A 22632-nucleotide genomic window follows, 5' to 3' on the forward strand; every position below is an offset into this window, starting at 1 on the left:
AGGCACAATAACAAATTGCTCTTGTGAAAAATTGTACATTGAGAAAAATTTTGCAACCCATTCTCACATTGTTTCCTTAAAACTTTATTTTTTGAATTTTCTAGGTATAGATGTAAAACATCTTTATTTTCTTTATTTTCCTATGAAGGTGTCATTAAGTAAAAATTGCTTCTCTCAATGGACTCTCTATAATGTCCACTTTTTTTTTTTTTTTAGTCATGAGGCATTTCTTTTTCTGTTACCATATAAAGGTGATAACATTAAATATCTGTCTTAACATAGAAAGGCCACTCACTGCCTGCTCAATGATAAGTATCTGGACTTGTTTTTCTGTAAGGGTGATGAACTAAAGCCCTTTCTGCCATAGTCACTCTACTGATTTTCCCCAGGTGTCTGTAACTGTAAAACATCTAACTCCAATTTAGACATGGTAATAGGAAAATATAAATAATGCATAGTTAATCCGACTCAAACTCTCAGTCTGATATAGTGTAGCTGCCATGTTCTTAGTGTGAAAACCTTGAAACTTTCTTGAAGACCTCACAAGTAACAAAAAGCAAAAAAAAAAAAAAAAAGTCCCTTTATTTCTCCTGCATATGACAGCTAATGCAATTTGCATAATTCAGTAGGCCTTTTTTCAAAGGTCTACTGAGAGCTAGAATTGTTTTCTTGACATTCTTATGTACAAATGGGCATATTTTCATAAATATATCCTAATTAAAAAATGAAATCTTAAAACCTGCGAAAGAATTCTGATGTCCTAATTAAATGGACTCAATATAGGTAAGAGGTAAACAAAGGGCATAGGCTAAATGGCACAGTAAATTAAACTTTTCTAAAGAAGTAAAAAATAATCTAATAATTATGTTAATCTCAGAATTAATCTTGTGGAAGTCTTTTGCTATTTTAGAATTAAATCTTATTTAAATATAAGGAATGTCATGTGGTAATATATTAAGGATACAGAAAATTATTAGAAATAAAATATAATTAAACATATTTGAAATCAAAACAGAATTGATGTAGTAACTAGTTAGGACTCTGAGCGTCGCTGTTCACCAAAGTGGGAAAGAAGCTGCCGCTGATGCGATCAGACTCTGTTCCTTCCGCACTAAGCACGCGCAGACCAGACAAGCTCCCGGGAAAAGCCGCCCACCCGCGCCCCTCTCCCATTTCCGCAAGGGAATGTGTTCCCCTTGGCTTTAGATAAGTAAGGAAACAGCAGGTTGGAACCAGGACTAAGAGAAAACTGGTCGGAGAGAGGCAATGGCGGATCCACTGAGGGGTTGGGGCTGCAGAGAGCTGGTCCTGCTCTCCATGCTGCTGCGGACGCTGTGGGGAGCCGGGGCCGGGCAGATCCGCTACTCGGTGCCAGAGGAGCTGGATAAAGGCTCCTTCGTGGGTAACATCGCCAAGGAGCTCGGGCTGGATTCCTGGGAGCTGGCGGAGCGCCGAGTCCGCATCGTCTCCAGAGGTAGGACGCAGCTCTTTGCTCTGAACCCGCGAAGCGGCAGCTTGGTCACCGCAGGCAGGATAGACCGCGAGGAGCTCTGCGCTCAGAGCGCGCGGTGTCTGGTGAGTTTTAACGTCTTGGTTGAGAATAAAATGAAAATGTATGGGGTAGAAGTAGAAATAATCGATATTAATGATAACTTCCCGCGTTTCCGGGATGAGGAAGTAAAAGTAAAAGTTAATGAAAACGCGGCTGTGGGAACGCGGTTAGTACTTCCCTTTGCTCGAGATGCCGATGTGGGTGTGAACTCCCTCCAGAGTTACCAGCTCAGCTCCAATATGCACTTCTCTTTGGCCGAGAAAAGCGACACAGATGGACAGAAATATCCAGAGCTGGTACTGGAACAGCCGTTGGACCGAGAGAAAGTAGCTGTTCACGACCTCCTACTCACAGCTTTAGATGGTGGAGACCCCATACTCTCTGGTACCACGCACATCCGCGTGATGGTCCTCGATGCGAACGATAACGCGCCCCTGTTCACTCAATCCGAGTACAGAGTGAGTGTTCCAGAGAACATAGCTCTCGGCACTCGGCTGCTCACACTAACCGCCACGGATCCAGATGAGGGAATAAATGGGAAATTGACCTACTCTTTTCGCAATGAAGAAGACAAAATTTCAGAGACTTTCCAACTTGATTCCAACTTGGGTGAAATCTCAACTCTGCAATCACTGGATTACGAAGAATCCAGATTCTATAACATGGAAGTGGTAGCTCAGGATGGAGGTGCTCTTCTTGCCAGCGCTAAGGTACTAATCACAGTTCAGGACGTGAACGACAATGTGCCTGAAGTGATCCTCACCTCTCTCGCCAGTTCCGTCTCTGAAGACTGTCTTCCCGGAACGATAATTGCTCTGTTTAGCGTACATGATGGTGATTCTGGAGAGAATGGTGAGATTGCATGTTCTATTCCCAGGAACTTGCCTTTTAAATTGGAAAAGTCAGTTGATAATTACTATCACTTACTGACAACAAGAGCCCTGGACAGAGAAGAGATCTCAGATTACAACATCACAGTAACTGTCGCTGACTGTGGAAATCCACCACTGTCTACAGAAAACCACATCTCCCTGAAAGTGACAGACATCAATGACAACCCTCCCGTTTTCCCTCACACCTTATACTACACCTACATCCCAGAAAACAACCCCAGAGGCATCTCGATCTTCTCTGTGAACGCCCATGACTCTGACAGCGGCAACAACGCCCAGGTCACTTACTCTCTGGTTGAGAACAAATTTCAGGGAACGCCTCTATCATCCTGTGTCTCCATCAACTCTGACACTGGAGTCCTGTATGCACTGTGCTCTTTCGACTATGAGCAGGTTAGAGAACTGCAGCTGTGGGTGATGGCCAGTGACAATGGAGACCCTCCACTCAGCAGCAACGTGTCACTGAGCCTGTTCATCCTGGACCAGAACGACAACGCACCTGAAATTCTGTACCCCGCCCTCCCCACTGACGGTTCCACCGGTGTGGAGCTGGCACCCCGCTCTGCAGAGCCCGGATACCTGGTGACCAAGGTGGTGGCAGTGGACAGAGACTCAGGCCAGAACGCCTGGCTGTCCTACCGCCTACGCAAGGCCAGCGATCCAGGACTCTTCGCGGTGGGACTGCACACGGGCGAGGTGCGCACAGCGCGGGCCCTGCTGGACAGAGACGCGCTCAAGCAGAGCCTGGTGGTGGCGGTCCAGGACCACGGCCAGCCCCCTCTCTCGGCCACCGTCACGCTCACGGTGGCTGTGGCTGATAGCATCCCAGATGTGCTGGCGGACTTGGGCAGCCTCAAACCCTCCGCCGACCCTGACGACTCGAGCCTCACGCTCTACCTAGTGGTGGCGGTGGCCGCGGTCTCCTGCGTCTTCCTCGCATTTGTCATCGCGCTGCTGGCGCTCAGACTGCGGCGCTGGCACATGTCGCGTGTGCTCCAGGCTTCCCTCAGCGGTTTGGCTAGCGCGCCCGCCTCTCACTTTGTGGGCGTGGACGGGGTGCGGGCTTTCCTGCAGACCTATTCCCACGAGGTCTCGCTCACCGCGGACTCGCGGAGGAGCCACGTGATCTTCCCGCAGCCCAACTACGCGGACACGCTCATCAGCCAGGAGAGCTGTGAGAAAAGCGAGCCTCTCCTGATATCTGAGAAGATAAACGCAAAGGAAACAGAGCTAGGAGTTGTTCGGGTGAGTTTTCTTTTTTCTGTACCTATGCTTGGAGCAGTTTCTTCATTTGTTTCCATCATTTTTCTGCCCCATTCAAAATCGGTTAAGTACGTAAATAGTGAATCATTATTTGCTTTATTTACAGATTAACTTGATTTGATCATTGATGCTTTCTCCATTTGTTTTCAAATTATATTTTGGTTTTAATGTCTTTTTTCTATAATATGTGGATATTTTAGAAACTATAGCTGATATCCATAGGCTTAAGTGAAACAAGTATTTTAAAAGAAAGTGGTTATACATAATCACTGTATCCTAAGGCTTTCTTATACCAGAACTGTTTGTTAATAGAAGAGTTGTTTGATTAGAACATCCAAATTGTTAGATGTAATGTTCTCTTTTGAATATTTGCCTAAACACCAATAGCACATATGTTTTGGAAAAAGTATTGTGCAGTATTGGTGCTTTAGTACCTGCTGTTTTTGTAAGGGTACTAATAATTTGCATAAATCAGTGGAAGAATATAGAAAACTTCTGCGTGATCAATATCAGAAAGACAGATTAAATTTATAGTGATGATAATATCTGTGGCATTCTGAAATCTGGAAAGTTTGGATTAACCCATGTAATAATTGGACATGTGTAATTGTTTAGAGAAGAAATCAAAGGATCCTTTGAATTATGCTTTAGAATAAATTCTGTGATGCAGTTTAAAATCTCCAAATAATTAGATACCAGTTCATTAAATACATATATACCCTACACCTGGCATCTTCTGGTTACACATAACCCCTCCACTTTTCAGAATTAATATCGACCTGAATGTTTGCATTTCTGCAAGTGCAGCTACAATTCTGCTTTATTAGAAGAGTTTAAGATTTGTATTTGGAAAATCAATTCAACTGATGAAATAAAGTAAGGCAGGACAAGAAAAATTAAGGATAAAATTATCTGTGTTTGTTTGGGCCTCCTCCCTCCCTAATGTGCAGTGTACTTCTGTATTACACATTAACCAGAGCTCCTCAGAGATGAGAATGCCTGCTTGACTGTATTTTTTCTTTCCATATTTTTTCTTTCTCCTGATGCTAGCACTGTAACTTCTTAAAAGAATAGTGTTCTTTTCCAGCTCTGTAGAGGGTCACGGTGACTTTCTGCTAACTTTGTACGTACTTACCTGGACTATGTATCCTTGGTGAACTTTACGCAGAATATCAGTATATCATTTTGATAAATGATCCTTTGTCTCACAAATGTACATGACTGTGCCTTCAACTTCTAACAGACGGAGCAGTTCTCAGAGCTTTCTGAGAAGCTGCTTCCTGGGTTATAGTCCTCAGTTCAGCTCGAATAAAATTCCCTTTTTTTCTTCTTAACTTGATAAGTTAATTAAATTTTCACTGACACAACTTTAAAATCGTTTGGAAATTTAAAAAACTATTTCTCAGGGATGTGCTCATCTTAAACTATGAGATTTTTCTTATGAAATGCTGGTCTGTGTGTCTCAAATTTCATGAATATGTCTTGTGTAATGGAAGAACTATGTACGCTATTTTTGCATATGATTTGCTGAAGATGATTTTCAGATTCTTATTTTAAAAAGATTTTTCAATCTTTAAAATTTTGTACTTTCAACAACTTGAACATCAGCTGCAAAGTATGAATAAATGGGGAAAATGACAATAAAATATTATTAATGGAATAGTAGGTTACATTACTCAACCACATGAAAGGGTTACCATACATTTGGGAACCTAGGACCACTTAATTTTTATTTTTTAAACATTTATTTGAAGGGAATCTAATTATATTTATATATGGGCAATTCTGATCTCAGGGTACAATGTGCAGACTCACTGAATAGTGAATTCATCCAAAGAGTAACAAGAGAATCTGTATGATAAATACTGAATACTGATATCATTCACTCCTACATGAAAACTCACTTTTCCATTATTTTTTAAAGAAAAGATTACTGTATAGATTTGGATATGTGTTCTGGGTTAACTTTTTCATGCAATGGGAAAAAATACCTTTTATATCTCTATAAACTTCAATAGACTTTACATAATAAAATGCTTGATCTACACACCATGAGTGTATATACTATATATAGTATACTCTTAAATATTTGAATCTTTAACTTCATATGTGTTCTGAAAAGATAACTTTCCTGTACTAATTGAGGTGTTCACACAGTGTTAAAAAAAAAAAGGCACTTGCTCAGTCATATTTTGGAGCAGTCTTGAGTCAGTAGTGTTTTTTTATGTTTGTATAGAGATGCCAATGTGTTTCTGTCTAGAATCCTGGATAAATGTGCTTTTCCACTGTAAAATGAGTTCTACATTGTTATACATCTTCCAAGTTTTAGACTGACAATATATTATGTAGTTTAAAAAAAACAATTTCTGAATGAAGATTTCTAGTTTGGAAATGGAATTAATACTCTAAGACACCTATCAGAAACATGGAAACTGAAGTGCTTATTGCTAAGGGAAGAGTGTCAATAACAAAGAGTTGAGATGATCAGATAGTAACCCGGAGACCAAGGAAAAGTGTACAACATAGATTACTTTCTTCAGAATACATCATTATAAGGACTCATACTTCACCCCCAAAATCCAAGTAACTCACCATTGCTAAGCTACTTGAGAAGAAACAGTACAATTAAAGACAATGGTAATGTAGTGTGGACAAATAAAATTAGTGGAATAGTTTTAAATCATAGTCATTTAATTAAAAATAGACACAGAAAAGTGTCTATTTTTAATTAAATGACTATGATTTAAGGAAAAGAGAGTTTCTTGCTTCTTTACCATACTTCTATTTCATAAGGACAACCAATCGCCTTGCTATCTATCAGTTATTTTGGAGAGAAGATTATAAAGACAGGAGAAAGCAATGCATAGGATGAAACTAAAAGCTGTGAGATTTATAACTTTTATAAGTTGGAAGAAAGGGAAATAGAGTGAAATAACAATACATATCAAGCTGATATTTCAAGAATTTTCATATTACATTTTCTGCCACAACCAACACTTTCATTTGTATCACTTTCTACATATTACTTTATTTGGTCTTCAATTTTACTAAGGTACGCAGGGAAGATGTTATTATGGCCACTGTATGAAAGTGGAACCTAAAAGCATGACGATGCCAATAAACATCTTCAGCAAGATACCTCTGGCTTTGAGGAATAAAAATCACCTGATTTGGATGGATAAAGTTCAAGTTCAAAGAAATGACAGCGAGAACAAAGATACAGTACATTTTAAAAATGTTAAAATCCTTATAACATGGGACGAATGAGTATCTGTATGAAGACACAGTAGACTTGTCTTCTAGCCGGCTCTGTATTTGGAACCAATTTAGTAATCACTAGTGCAGTTCTGCAGCCGAGGCGCGGGGTGCAGCTGTTGGCTAGTACCGAACCAAGTATCCAGCTCCTCCTGACGCAAAGGAATCGCCTGCGGACCGCGGAATCGCGCGAACTGTGCACTCCCTGAGGTTTTCTGTGGCAGAAATATCTATCCTAGAATCTGCTTGCCAAGACGTGTCCAAGGAGTAGCTCCTGCTCAGAAATTCTTGGGATCATTTAGCGATCGCAGCTCTTCGGGATCAGAAAGGCAAAGGCGCAGAGAGCGGGATGGGAAACCGCTTGGGGTCAAAGCGCCAGGCTGGGCGGAGGCGAATTTTGTTTCTCTTCCTGCTGTCTTTGTTCCGCCTGGCGCTTTTGGAGCAAGTCTGCTACACTATTCCAGAGGAGCTGGCCAGGGGCTCGCTGGTGGGGAACCTCGCCAAGGATCTGGGGCTTGGCGTGCGAGATTTGCATACACGGAACCTGCGGGTTAGTGCAGAGAAGAAATTCTTCACAGTGAGCACCGAGAACGGAGACCTACTTGTGAGCGACCGTATAGACTGAGAGCAGATTTGTGGCAAGAAGTCGATGTGTGTTCTGGAATTCGAAATGGGCGCTGAAAAGCCTTTGAACTTTTTTCATATAACCGTGGTGATTCAAGATGTCATCGACAACCCACCGACCTTTAGCCGAAGTGTCACTGAGCTGCAAATCAGTGAACTGGCCCTAACTGGAGCCACGTTAGCCCTGGAATCTGCACAAGATTCAGATGTAGGTGTCAATTCCCTGCAGCACTACTACCTCAACCCTGACCCTCATTTCTCTTTGATCCAGAAGGAGAACCCAGACGGCAGTAGGTACCCAGAACTGGTAGTGCAGGCTCCCCTGGACAGAGAAGAGCAGTCCTGCCACCACCTGGTCCTCACGGCTGTGGATGGGGGTGAGCCAGCCAGAAGCTGCACTATGAAGATCAGGGTAGTTGTGGCAGATGCAAATGATAACCCCCCAGTGTTCACCCAGGACATATACAGGGTCAGTGTTCAAGAGAACCTACCCCTGGGTTCCTCAGTGCTAAGAGTGATGGCCACTGACTTGGATGAGGGCATCAATGCTGAGATCACCTACGCTTTTATCAATATTGGTAAGGCAGTGAGACAACTGTTCAAGCTGGACAGTAAAACAGGGGAACTCACCACTGGTGGAGGACTGGACTTTGAAGAGAGAGGGAGCTACACAATTGGGGTGGAAGCAAAGGATGGTGGACGTCACACTGCGCATTGCAAACTACAAATAGATATTTTGAATGAAAATGACAGTGCTCCCAAGATAACCCTGGATTCTGAATCTCAATATATACAAGAAGATGCTGAGCTGGGGGCTGTGGTTGCCTTGATCAAAACACATGATCTAGATTCCGGATTTAATGGGGAAATCTTATGCCAACTAAAACGAAATTTCCCATTTTAAATAGTTCAAGATACAAAAAACACATACAAGCTGGTGACAGATAGAGACTTAGATCGAGAGAAGACTCCGGAATACAATGTCACTATCACAGCTACTGACAAGGGCAAGCTGCCCCTCTCCTCTAAAAGAAGTGTCACCTTGAAAGTCGCTGATGTCAAGGACAATGCTCCGGTTTTCCACCAGGCCTCCTACATGGTCCACGTGGCAGAAAACAACCCGCCCGGCGCCTCCATCGCCCAAGTTAGAGCTTCAGGCCCAGACTTGGGGCCCAACGGCCACGTCTCCTACTCCATCGTGGCCAGCGACCTGGAGCCGCGCGCGCTGTCGTCCTACGTGTCCGTGAGCTCACAGAGCGGCGTGGTGTTCGCGCAGCGCGCCTTCGACCACGAGCAGCTGCGCGCCTTCGAGCTGACGCTGCAGGCCCGCGACCACGGCTCGCCCGCGCTCAGCGCCAACGTGAGCCTGCGCGTGCTGGTGGGCGACCGCAACGACAACGCGCCCAGGGTGCTGTACCCGGCGCTGGGGCCCGACGGCTCGGCGCTCTTCGACACGGTGCCGCGCGCCGCGCAGCCCGGCTACCTGGTCACCAAGGTGGTGGCGGTGGACGCCGACTCTGGACACAACGCCTGGCTGTCCTACCACGTGCTGCAGGCCAGCGAGCCCGGACTCTTCAGCGTGGGGCTGCGCACGGGCGAGGTGCGCACGGCGCGGGCCTTGGGCGACAGGGACGCGGCCCGCCAGCGCCTGCTGGTTGCTGTGCGCGATGGGGGACAGCCGTCCCTCTCGGCCACCGCCACGCTGCTCCTGGTTTTCGCGGACAGCCTGCAGGAGGCGCTGCCGGACCTCAGTGACCGCCCCGCACCCCCTGACCCCCAGGCTGAGCTGCAGTTTTACCTGGTGGTGGCCTTGGCCTTGATCTCGGTGCTCCTCCTCCTGGCAGTGATTCTGGCGGTTGCCCTGAGTTTGCGACGCTCCTCCAGCCCCGCCACCTGGAGTTGCTTTCAGACCAGTTTTTGCTCCAAAACTGGACCCGGAGTTCTCCCCAACTATGGGGAAGGGACTTTACCATATTCCTACAATCTGTGTGCTGCCACACATTCTTCAAAGACTGAGTTTAAATTTCTCAATATAAAGCCTGAAAATGCTCCACCACAAGATCTGTATAATGAAGCCTCTTGGCTTGAAAGTACCAGTAATGACAATCCCCAAATTACTTGTAATTCAGTCAATTTGCAACAGGTGAGTTACTTCAAAACCTTTTCCTCCCATAAGTATAATTAGGTTTCGATTCACTATTTTAGAGGCCAAAAAGTATACAGGCTATGTATGCCCTGTTTTTTGTGCGGTTTTTTTTTTTTTGGTGTTTTATTGATTTTTTCTGGACATAGAATGGGGATGGGGAGGCTGTTAGAAATTCTTTGTTCACTAATCTGTGTTGCAGTTGTTCTTTCATGGAATGTCGCTTAGTGATGATCTTGAAATTTCTGTTAATTCTAAAATAATATGTCCTGAAACATTTTAATATGCTAGTATCTCACATTCTCATTGTAGGACCTTATTTATATATAATCTAGACAATTAAGTGGTTTACATAGTTTCAGTGTAGTCAATCCTAAACTATGTTTTATATGTAATATAAATATAAGAATACTTTTTCACTGTAGCCTATATATTTTCACTTCCTTTCCATGTTCTTGAGGGTATACACAAATATTGGCTAAATTAGGGCAGTTCTTAATCTATATGTTGATAAAAATAGGTAATGACTTCTAAAAATGGCAACTCTTGTGACCTAGTGGTGGATTGGTCCCAAACATGTTTGTGGTTGTTGGTACCCTTATTGAAAATGAGACAAATATAAATGATGGTGGAGTGTGGATTTCAAGATTTATAGAAAAGTGTAAACGTATTTGTGTTCTCCAAGGCCATAAGAAGTGTCACAGAAATAAGTGTCATTCCAGGGAACATATAAAAAATTGCAAAATACGCTATTTTATTCTTCCAAATGCTTTTCATTCTTGGGGAGAGAAATATTGAGTGTCATCTATGCAGATTTAGCAGAAATAAGATCCTGTGTATAATGGTTTCCACAGAACCGTGCAGTATTAAGTTAGGACTCTAAGCGTCGCTGTTCACCAACCCGGGTAAGGAAAGCAGTGAGAACTCGAGTTATATCCTCAAAGCACAAAGCACATCTTACACCAAAGCTTTGCAGCTGCGCAACGCTTCGCATCTGATCGCTGCTTGTTTATGGACCTTGACCTCCAATTCTGAGAAGCCCCAAATTGATGCGAACCTGTTCACCCTACTCGTAATCCCCGGGAAGTCCAGAACGAGCCAGTAATGGCGGCTCTGCAAAGGCGCCGGCACTACAGCGTGTTGGTCCTGCTCTTCATGCTCCTGGGGACGCTGTGGGAGGCCGGGGCCGGGCAGATCCATTACTCCATTCCTGAGGAGCTGGATAAAGTCTCTTTCGTGGGCAACATTGCCAAGGATCTCGGGCTGGAGCCCCGGGAGCTGGCAGACCGCGGAGTCCGCATCGTCCCCAGAGGTAGGACGCAGCTTTTCGCTCTGAACCCGCGAAGCGGCAGCTTGGTCACCGCGGGCAGGATAGACCGGGAGGAGCTCTGCGCTCAGAGCGAGCCGTGTCTGGTGAGTTTTAACATCCTTGTTGAGGATAAATTGAATCTTTATCCCGTGGAAGTGGAAATAGTGGACATTAACGACAATGCACCCCGATTCGTAAGGGAAGAATTGGAAGTGAAAATTATCGAAAATGCAGCCTTATCCTCTCGGTTTCCGCTAATGGAGGTCTATGACCCGGATGTGGGAGTGAACTCTCTCCAGGGCCTCAAGCTCAGCGGGAATAGTCACTTCTCAGTGGACGTGCCAAGCGAAGCCGATGGGCCCAAGTACCCGGAGCTTGTGCTGGAGCGCGCCCTGGACCGGGAGAGAGAGGCCATTCACCGCCTGGTCCTTACTGCCATGGATGGCGGTGACCCTGTCCGCTCAGGTGTGGCTCGAATTCTGGTTACTGTCCTAGATGCAAATGACAACGCTCCAGTGTTTACTCAGTCTGTGTACCGTGTGAGTGTTCCTGAAAATCTGCCGGTAGGTACGCCAGTGTTGTCGGTAACTGCCAGGGACCAGGATGAAGGAGCCCACGCGGAAGTAACGTATTCTTTCGTGAGGATAACAGAAAAGATCTCAAAGACTTTCTGCTTGAATGTTTTGACTGGAGAAATATCAACTTCTGCAAATCTAGACTATGAAGACTCCAGCTTTTATGAGCTGGATGTTGAAGCCCGGGATCAGCCAGGTCTTCAAGACAGAGCCAAAGTCTTAATATCTATCTTGGATGTGAATGACAATGTACCAGAAGTGGTAGTTACATCTGGAAGCAGGTCAGTTGCTGAAAGTACACTGCCAGGCACAGTGATTGTTCTTTTTCAAGTATATGATCGAGACTCTGGACTGAATGGCCTGGTAACATGTTCTATCTCAAGAAGTCTGCCGTTTGAACTGGAAAAATCAGTAGACAATTATTATCGATTAGTGACCAATACAGTTCTAGATCGAGAACAGGTGTCTTTGTACAACATCACTGTGACAGCCACAGACAAAGGAATGCCATCTCTGTCTACAGAAATGCTCATCTCCCTAAATGTGGCAGACATCAACGACAACCCGCCTGCCTTTCCCCACACCTCCTACTCTGTCTACATTCCTGAGAACAACCCCAGAGGTGCCTCCATCTTCTCAGTGACTGCAAACGACCCTGACAGCCATGAGAATGCCCAGGTCACCTACTCCCTAGCTGAAGACACCATCCAGGGGGTACCTCTATCCTCCTATATCTCCATCAACTCCGACACTGGCGTACTATATGCATTGCACTCTTTTGACTATGAACAGTTCCGTGACCTGCAATTGAGAGTGATTGCAAGTGACAGTGGGGACCCACCGCTCAGCAGCAACGTGTCTCTGAGCATATTCGTGCTGGACCAGAATGACAACACACCTGAGATTCTGTACCCTGCCCTCCCCACCGACGGTTCTACTGGTGTGGAGCTGGCACCCCGCTCTGCAGAGCCCGGATACCTGGTGACCAAGGTGGTGGCAGTGGACCGAGACTCAGGCCAGAATGCCTGGCTGTCCTACCGCCTGCTCAAGGCCAGCGAGCCAGGGCTCTTCGTGGTGGGGCTGCACACGGGCGAGGTGCGCACAGCGCGGGCCCTGCTGGACAGAGACACGCTCAAGCAGAGCCTGGTGGTGGCAGTCCAGGACCACGGGCAGCCCCCTCTCTCTGCCACCGTCACGCTCACCATAGCTGTGGCTGATAGCATCCCAGATGTCCTGGCTGATCTGGGCAGCTTGGAGGTCCCGCACGCCTCTGATGCTTCAGGCCTCACGTTGTATCTGGTGGTGGCGGTGGCCGTGGTTTCCTGTGTCTTCCTCGCCTTTGTCATTGTGCTGCTGGCGCTCAGGCTGAGGCGCTGGCACACGTCGCGTGTGCTCCGGGCTTCTGGAGGCGGACTGGCAGGCGTACCAGCCTCTCACTTTGTGGGCGTGGACGGGGTGCGGGCTTTCCTGCAGACCTATTCCCACGAGGCCTGGCTCACCGCGGACTCGCGGGGGAGTCACGTGATCTTCCCTCAGCCCAACTACGCGGACACGCTCATCAGCCAGGAGAGCTGTGAGAAAAGCGAGCCTCTTTTGATTCAGGAAGATTTTTGTAAAGAGCAAGACTCCCTTGTTCAGGTGAGGTTATTGCTTTTATTGTTCTTATTCGAACAGGAAAAACTAAAATTCTCTTTGATCAGTGCTTAGTTTTCTTAGTCTTTTGCAGTGAATCATATAGTTTTGAGAAGGTTTTTCTTTTATATCAGTAGAGGTCTATTAAATCTTAGTTTTCTCGAATCTCACCAAAAAAATCGTAATAACGTATGCCCTGAATTTCCTTTACTCCTCTCCTCTTGACAAGCTCTTTGTGCCTTGGGTTGCTTACATCTCACTTCTTAGTTGTTTTCTTTCTTTTTTTTCTATTATGTGGCATATCTGAAGTTCTTTTTTTAAAAAATTTTAGTTAAGGTATTTTTTAAATACATTTTACTTATTTATTTATTTTTGGCTGTGTTGGGTCTTCGTTTCTGTGCGAGGGCTTTCTGTAGTTGCGGCAAGCGGGGGCCACTCTTCATCACGGTGCGCGGGCCTCTCACTATTGTGGCCTCTCTTGTTGCGGAGCACAGGCTCCAGATGCACAGGCTCAGTAGTTGTGGCTCACGGGCCAGTTGCTCCGCGGCATGTGGGATCCTCCCAGACCAGGGCTCGAACCCGTGTCCCCTGCGTTAGCAGGCAGATTCTCAACCACTGTGCCACCAGGGAAGCGCTGAGATGCTTTATTTTTATACTGTGGAAAAAACTGAATCACAGCCTCTATTTAAAAAGATCAAGATCATTTTTTCTCCCAGTGTTAACTAATAGCAAGTGTTTTCTAAAGTGATGGAATTTATGAAATATTTTCCCTCTTTACTACTTAGGAATCAAAAATTATTTTTATAAAAGATAAGAATAATTGATGTGTGTACCAGGAAACATGAATAATATTAGAAGATGTTAGAAGACATGAATGATATTCCTGGAACTATCTGTTATTCTTTTCAGGACAGTCGCAATATCTGTAGTCTTCAAATTAAAGTTTAGGTTAAAAAGACTTGTCTTATCTACCTCACACAAACTCTGGGAAAATAAAATGATTTTATTAAAAATTTTTTCGAAGTATAAAGTAGTATAGTGAACAAGTATTTGTTTACATCACCGTTATTATAATTTTGGGTTGTTAACAAATAAATATAAGCACCTGATGCTGTATGCCTACTACAGTGTTTTTTTCAATCTGTGTGTTTGATAGTATTTAAAAATGAAAATGAATTTTTAAATGTGGTAATTAGTGTCCACTTACAAGATATAGCTCTAAAAATAGAGGACTAGTGAATGGGAGAATGAAGGATTAATAGTATTCAAATAAGAATTTAAATGATTTAGCATATTTAACCCAGATAAAATAAAGCTTTTGTTATGTAGGAACCCTATTCAAATATTTAAGGAAAGAAGGGTTGTCATTTAAAAGAATGATTAATCTAAATCATCATGGCCCAAAGGTGTGAATGAAACTATGGCTTGGTGAGTAGAAAATAGCAAAGTTTTCAGTTAAGTTGTTCTAACAAAATGGATTTCCTAGGAAGTAGGAGGTTCTATTATTGGTGCTTTTCCAAAGGACATTGATTGTCCTGGGATTAATGGCATACAGGAGATAATATTGATATAATTTGGTGAGTTGTTGAACTTCATGATAGCCAAGGTATTTTCCAATCCTGAGCTTAGGATTCTAATATTTGATAACACAATGGCTTTGCCACTTGTGCATCTAAATTTGGTATGCACATGTAAAGTAGACAATTCAGAATATATCTTGAAAATGAGTGAGAACTTCCTTTGTAATCTGAAATTGTCAGTTTTGTAAAGAAAGATAGTACTGAGTTGATATCTTTAAGTTAGCTGCTAAAGGATAATTAATGCATGTTTTTCTAAATCGACATTTACTTTCAGCAATTATTGTAGAATTATTTATTTCAAGATTCCAAGTGTATATGACTAACCAAGAGATTCCAGTCATACACATTTCAAATATAATTTGTTTGGACATTTGTGATATAATTCTTTAATGGTTTAATCACAATTTAATAGAATTCAGGTTTTAAAGAACTTGAATCTTGGATATTGGTCATGGGAATCAGATGGTCTTTTATACAAATATTAAGATTTGTTTCATACACTGTGAGAGTGTAAATGTTATTTTAGTATATTACCAATTCTGGATGATTTAAACTAATCTTGTACCTCCATTGTTAAAAACAAAACTCACTAACTGTTTCATGGTTGGTAGACTGGTTTATTTTATTTCCTTATCTGCTGAGTAACTGGGATACTAGGTAGTTTACTTTATTCTCTTATCTGAATTACCCATGAGCATTTCATTTAAACAAATAAAATATTTCACTGACAGAAAAACTCTTAGATTCTACTCTCACAATAGTTATTCATTCATGTGGATTGAACAAGTGTTAAATCCTGGCAATCATGGACTTTGCTAAGTTGTGACTGAGGCTCTTTGACTTACATGTTATAGATCATTATTTAAAAGATAGGCAATCTGAGATTTTGAGCATATAGTGACTTGGAAGCGCCAGGAAAAAAATCTACCAAATTATTGGGCTATTTTATCACTTGTGAAAACCACCCATTCTGATCAAGTGTTTGGAATGGACGTCAAAGGGGAAGAAGTAAAATCTCAGAGAGAATCATTGGAAGTAACCTACATCTTTGCCTGGGAATGAAAACCTAAACAGAACTCCAAACAAATGGTTCTTCAGGAGAAAAAATGTCCCATAAAGAAAGGAGAGAAAGTAAATAACTCACTGTCTGGGAAGACGGATAGACTTTTCATAGAATTTTTTAATGTAAGTAAACAAATGAAGGTCAAGATTCTTCCCAATAACTCAATCAATAATAACATACGCCCTTTAAAAATACAACATTATTTCAATTTTATACAGTAGTTATATTTAAACATCTTGGTGGTCGAGTAGAAATTTTTAATATTTAATTTTATGTTGTAGAGTAACTTTAAAAACTTGATTGTGTCCTTTATCTAAATCTTATTTATTTAGCTCCAAAGAAGGTACCCAGAAGTATTGTTAATCAAGACTTTTTAAAAACAGAATAAGAGACAAATGTGAGATGACGCTATGAATTTTGAAGTATCAGGAAGAAAAAAAATTATGACATTGGGAGCCATAATATATGGACATGAAAGTTTTGTTTGAAAATATCTGCAAGTACTCATGATCTTTAATGACCATATACTTTGCTTACATCAACAAGAAATTCAAGATTGCTACTAAACTAATAGTTTTAAACTCCTGGTTATGTAATTAATCTACAATACTCATATTGGTTCCTTTGAACAACAAAAAAAGTTCTTTTATCTACTTGGTGAAAGCAGATATGATATGAATTATTTTGATAGATTGAAATGGCATTTCATTCAAAGTATTTTCTGTATTTTGAAGTAATGCCATCAGAGAGCAGAAATAGATTACTTAGTTAGGAACTTCTCACCAACTGAGCTAAGCTTTTACAGTGTCACTTCTAGTTCTCCCTTCTGGTGCTACTATCTACTCCCCAGAGCTTAAAATAATTTACAAAGCAAAGTTATTTCTTGCCAGGTCTTCATTTCAGAACAGGTCACTCTCTTCTGCAACTATGTGGAAGGAATTTGTTTTATTTCTGCCAGCTGAGAGTAACCTCAGATCCATCAACAATTGAGTTTTACTTCATTAACATCAGTGGAGCAGTGAGTACCTCTAAGGAGCCTCTCAGGACAGTCCTGCATCTATCCTCAAAGGCTGTTTAGAGACCCATCTTTTCTCAACTATAGGGTAGGGTGATTATTTAACTTGCATAATGAAAAGAAACAGTGAAGCCAACACTCATTTCCTTATGAATCCACAGCCAGTAGAATCTGCAAATTTCTGCCTTCTGTACAAAATGAGTTGCTTCTATAGCTGATTGTAGCTGCTTGGCTTGTCACCTCATCTCTAATGGCATTTCTTGAGCATAAAGCATCAGCCAAGGCCAACAATGATTCCCTTTTTTTCTTCTTAGGAGACTCGGAATGAGGGTATTTGTATTCCTACATTGGTTCTACCATTATATAGTCAAGGATAAAACAATTCCCTCTCATTTTTAAAATCATTCAAGTGAAGGTATTGGACTAAACAGTCTCTAAGATTCCACTCAATGAAAAATGTTATTAAATTATCTCTCTATATGTTAAAGAAAAAATGGACTCTCTGCCTTCCATGGTGGTGTCTAGAACATAGTATATGTTCAATATTATTGAATTAACTTAAAAATATATGCTGATATAAACATTTTCTACATAACATCTTTCTTATGTATACACATCTTTTAAAAATAAATCATACTTGTTTTATCTGCAATGACTGATTTTTATCTATGTGCAATAAGGTGTGAGGCAATGTCTAAGAATCATTTCAAAATTGCAATGCAGAACAGAGAATTAAAAACAATCTGGGATTAATAAACATCCATCCATGAACATTGTTGCATTAATTCACAGTTTCTTAAAATTTAATTTTAAATGATATCAGAGATGTATGAATTGAAGAAATATAAATGGGAGAATTTTGAAGGATGAAACAACTTTCTGAAAAATCAGTTATTTTGCTTCAATATGGTGCAGTAACTTAGTAAGGACTCTGAGCGCCGCTGTTCACCAGCCAGGGGAAAAATGGTTCAAAAGATCTGCCAGAACCACTGAGCTTTTACAGCACAAAGAAACGCCAGACTGAGACAAACTCTCTTCCAAGCTGCACTAAACTCAGGCCTCTATACCACTGGATTCTGGGCTCCTTTTCCGAATACAGAGGGCTCCACGCAGACATACTGGCATCCAGAAACACAACAGGAGATAGGCCAGTGTCTAAACATCAGCAGGACAAGAATGGCGACTCGGGAGAGGGGCGGGGACTACAGAGGATTCATCCTGCTCTCCATCCTCCTGGGGACCCAGAGGGAAGTTTCGGCAGGACATATTCTCTACTCCATTCCGGAGGAGACAGACACAGGGTCTTTTGTGGGTAATATCGCCAAGGATCTGGGGTTGGAGCCCTGGGAACTGGAGGAGCGCGGAGTCCGCATCGTCTCCAGAGGTAGGACGCAGCTCTTTGCTCTGAATCCGCGAGGCGGCAGCTTAGTCACCGCAGGCAGGATAGACCGGGAGGAGCTCTGCGCGCAGAGCGTGCGGTGTCTGGTGAACTTTAACATCCTGATGGAAGATAAAATGAATCTTTACCCTATAGAAGTGGAAATAATGGATGTTAATGACAACGCTCCTAAATTCCTGACGGAAGAAATGAATGTGAAAATAATGGAGAATACAGCTCCTGGGGTGCGATTTCCTTTAAATGAGGCTAGGGATCCGGATGTGGGCACGAACTCTCTCCAGAGCTACAATCTCAACCCCAATCGCTACTTCTCCCTGGTTGTGCAAACTGGAGAGGATGGAACTAAATATCCAGAATTAGTGCTGGAGCGGGTGCTGGACCGGGAGGAAGTGACAGCTCACCACCTCCTCCTCACAGCCTCTGACGGCGGTGATCCACCCCAATCCGGAACCGCCCGCGTCCAAGTAACAGTGGTGGACGTGAATGATCATGCGCCAGTCTTCTCTTTGCCCCAGTACCAAGTAACTGTCCCTGAGAACGTGCCAGTGGGCACAAGACTACTCACTGTAAATGCTATCGACCTGGATGAGGGAGTCAATGGGGAAGTGACATACTCTTTTAGGAAAATAACTCCAAAAATTCTACAGATATTCCAGCTGAACTCCCACACAGGAGAATTATCAACTTTAGATGGCCTAGATTATGAAGATTCTGGCTACTATGAAATGGAAGTTCAAGCTCAGGATGGTCCTGGTAGAATGACAAGGGCTAAAGTACTGATCACAATTTTAGATGTGAATGACAATGCCCCGGAAATGACTGTAACATCTGTAAGCAGCTCAGTCCCTGAAGACACTCCTCCTGGAACAGTAATTGCTCTTTTCTACCTTCAAGACCGAGATTCTGGGAAAAATGGCCAGGTGACCTGCACTATTTCAGAAAATCTGCCTTTTAAATTAGAAAGATCAATAGACAATTATTATAGATTGGTGACAGCAAAAAACCTAGACCGGGAAAAATTCTCTGTATATAACATCACACTGAAAGCCACAGATGGTGGAAGCCCACCCTTGTCCACAGAAACTCACATCTCCATGAATGTGGCAGACACCAACGACAACCCACCTGCCTTCCCCCACTCCTCCTACTCCATCTTTGTGCCTGAGAACAACCCCAGAGGCACCTCCATCTTCTCTGTGACTGCACATGACCCTGACAGCAATGAAAACGCCCGTGTCACATACTCCGTATCTGAAGATACTCTGCAGGGGCCATCTGTATCCTCCTATGTTTCCATCAACTCCAATACTGGTGTCCTATATGCATTGCACTCCTTCGACTATGAGCAGTTTCATGACCTGCAATTGAGAGTGACTGCAAGTGACAGCGGGGACCCACCACTCAGCAGCAATGTGTCTCTGAGCATATTCGTGCTGGACCAGAATGACAACACACCTGAGATTCTGTACCCTGCCCTCCCCACCGACGGTTCCACCGGTGTGGAGCTGGCACCTCGCTCTGCAGAGCCCGGATACCTGGTGACCAAGGTGGTGGCTGTGGACAGAGACTCAGGCCAGAACGCCTGGCTGTCCTACCGCCTGCTCAAGGCCAGCGAGCCGGGACTCTTCGCGGTGGGGCTGCACACGGGCGAGGTGCGCACAGCGCGGGCCCTGCTGGACAGAGACGCGCTTAAGCAGAGCCTGGTGGTGGCAGTCCAGGACCACGGGCAGCCCCCTCTCTCTGCCACTGTCACACTCACGGTGGCTGTGGCTGACAGCATCCCAGATGTGCTGGCCGACCTGGGTAGTCTCGAGCACTCCGCCGACTCTGGCGACTCCGGCCTCACGCTGTACCTGGTGATGGCTGTGGCTGTGGTGTCCTGTGTCTTTCTTGCCTTTGTCGTCGTTCTACTGGCCCTCAGACTGCGGCGCTGGCACATGTCGCGATTGCTCCAGGCTTCAGGAGGCGGGTTGGAGGGAGTGCCTGCCTCTCATGTTGTGGGCGTGGACGGGGTGCGGGCTTTCCTGCAGACCTATTCACACGAGGTCTCGCTCACCGCGGACTCACGGAGGAGTCAAGTGATCTTCCCGCAGCCCAACTACGTGGACACGCTCGTCAGCCAGGAGAGCTGTGAGAATAAGGATCCCTTGTTAACATCCATAGATTTTCATGAATGTAACGATAAAACCCAAAGTGTTCAGGTGAGTTCAGTCATTCATTTATCTTTATATTCTTCGAAGAACTATATTTTGTGTAAATTTCTTTATTGCTTTACGAAATAAGTGATTTGAAGATGAATTTTTTAAAAAACCTTTCAAGTGGTAAAGCAAGATTAATCGTTTATTTCAGAGGTGATTCTTTAACATGGAACGCTTATTGACATAGGTTTTGGCATCATATTTATAGTGAAAACATATCGACAAGATTGTGAATAAGTGGATAATCGCATTTTTATACCTTCTACTTATGTACCACATGGTGTTCTTACTTCATGTATTTTATAAATGAGAATGAATTGTTAAGTCTTTCTCATTGCATGAGGTTCGTAAGAAAGTACACCTCCGTTTTCTCAGGACTCTCTTTAGATCAGATCTATAAAAGGCTCTTGAAAAAATTTTCAGTCTGAAGACTTTTTTTCTGTGCCTTGCTTCTGCTTCCATGTAACTCCCCTTGGCGGCCTTGAAAACTTCCGTGGCTTTTGACCTATTTAAACCATAATTGTCTGTTAAAGTTAGGTCCTGGTAGAAGGTTAGATTGATGCCCAAAGAATGAAATGTGTGTGTGTCAGGCTTCACTGAGATCTTTATCAATGACAGACATGGAGTCTGATACCACACTAAAGGTCATTGTCCAAAACCAATAAAATGTGACATCAAAATGCCATTCAAGTGTTATAAGTAACATTTGTGAAATAGGCCATTGCATGTTTTTACCCCAAATTCTAATGTGCTGTGTTAGTGATGCAGTCATTCAAAGTGTGTATGTGGGCTCTATAAGTGGGAGATTTGGGATGCTGGCTTTATGAAACAACCATCTCATACACTCAAGTCCTAGACCAGTAGTGAATTTTACTTATTGGGTCTGCTGAAAAATTCAGTTAGAAGTAATCTAGTCTGCAATTAACTACTTCTATACTTGTTATATAACATTTTAGTATAACTCAATACATCAGTTGATTAGTATCAGAAGTAGTTGATGACAAGGTAATCTTGTTTACCGGGACCTTTTGAGTATTAGGTAAGAGCACATTTTTTCTAGCATAATGTTGTGTTAGGTGGTGTTTTGCATATAAAGGTCTGTGCAGTCCTGTAGGAGTATATTTCATACATTCTGCAGTGTTCAGATGTACGATCACTTGGGGGAGAGGATAATGTTACTGACACTCTATGAGGCAGAAATGTGGCTATCAGGTATTTTGAAAAAGAACCCCCCAACCAAATTTATTAGATCATTAAAAATATTTTTAAACAAAGGGGAGAAATCATCGCTAACTTCAGTGAGCTATTGCAAATAAACTTTCTAGGGACTATTTCCTTCAACTGTCATTACGGGATGTGATAAGTACAGAAGTGGGAACAAGTGCCTCAGTACATAGACCATGCTTAGTGAGTTTGTGTTGCAAAGCAAAATATATTATTCCCCTGGTGGTTTTGAAGATTCATGTTGCATTTTGTACCCAGGAAAATAATCGTGCAATGGGAAGGAGAGGGATAGGCTCTTTTCTAAAAGGCTGCATCATTTCTTTAAGTGAGATATTGGAAGTTAAAATCAAGTAATGTTACTATAAAGAAATCACTGAAACTATTTTGGAAGAAGAGAGGTAGGTATAAATTGTGCCCTTTTAAAAGACAATTTCAGCATTACTGTTGCTCTCTGGAAAAACTGAAATGAATTAGGTACTAAAAAGGTAAGGAAAAATAAGGGAAAACGCGACGAGGAAAAAAAAGATAAAACCTTATCCAATATATTGATAATTAATAAGTATTCACAATTACTATGCTCTGAGATCGTTTAGGCCAAGTCTGTGTTATAGTTATCATTCTATTACTAGTGCGGATTTGAAAGTCGGGGAATAATTATGTCAGTATATAGATGTTTATATATCAAACCTACCTGATTTACCTAAAAACCTGGAAAGTTGGGATAATGACGTTTCTAATAGTACAAATTAAACGTTTTTAAATATACAGACATCTAAAAAAGGTTTTTCAGCTGGACACACGGTTATAATTATTTTAGCTGTTTAAACGTTAGCAGCGGGGGCTGCAGTTTCCTAGTGCGGACTCTGGGCGCCGCTGTTGGCCAAAGTGGAGAGCTTGGTGCTGGCGA

At 42.9% G+C, this 22632-nt stretch overlaps 2 protein-coding genes across 12 annotated transcripts in view; both read left to right on the forward strand.

The window, feature by feature from the left end:
- The window catches only part of LOC132362582 (protocadherin gamma-C4), a 189315-nt gene that overhangs the window by 46317 nt on the left and 120366 nt on the right, over positions 1-22632 (forward strand). The window contains exon 1 of one of the 11 annotated variants that reach the window (XM_059917299.1): positions 1106-3690. The exons of 8 other annotated variants lie outside the window; for them this stretch is intronic. In XM_059917299.1, coding sequence (XP_059773282.1) covers positions 1267-3690 — 2424 coding nt within the window. In that variant the 5' untranslated portion in view covers positions 1106-1266. Of the gene's footprint in view, positions 1-1105; positions 3691-10704; positions 13253-17911; positions 20505-22632 lie in introns of those variants that run through there. 2 more of the 11 variants (XM_059917310.1, XM_059917300.1) reach the window with 2 other exon arrangements.
- Positions 7313-9772, forward strand: LOC132362067 (protocadherin gamma-B3-like). The gene is given in 1 exon segment (XM_059916025.1): positions 7313-9772. A coding segment is annotated over 1 exon segment (2460 nt).

Source organism: Balaenoptera ricei, chromosome 3, assembly GCF_028023285.1.
Source record: "Balaenoptera ricei isolate mBalRic1 chromosome 3, mBalRic1.hap2, whole genome shotgun sequence".
NCBI classification, from domain to species: Eukaryota; Metazoa; Chordata; class Mammalia; order Artiodactyla; family Balaenopteridae; genus Balaenoptera; species Balaenoptera ricei.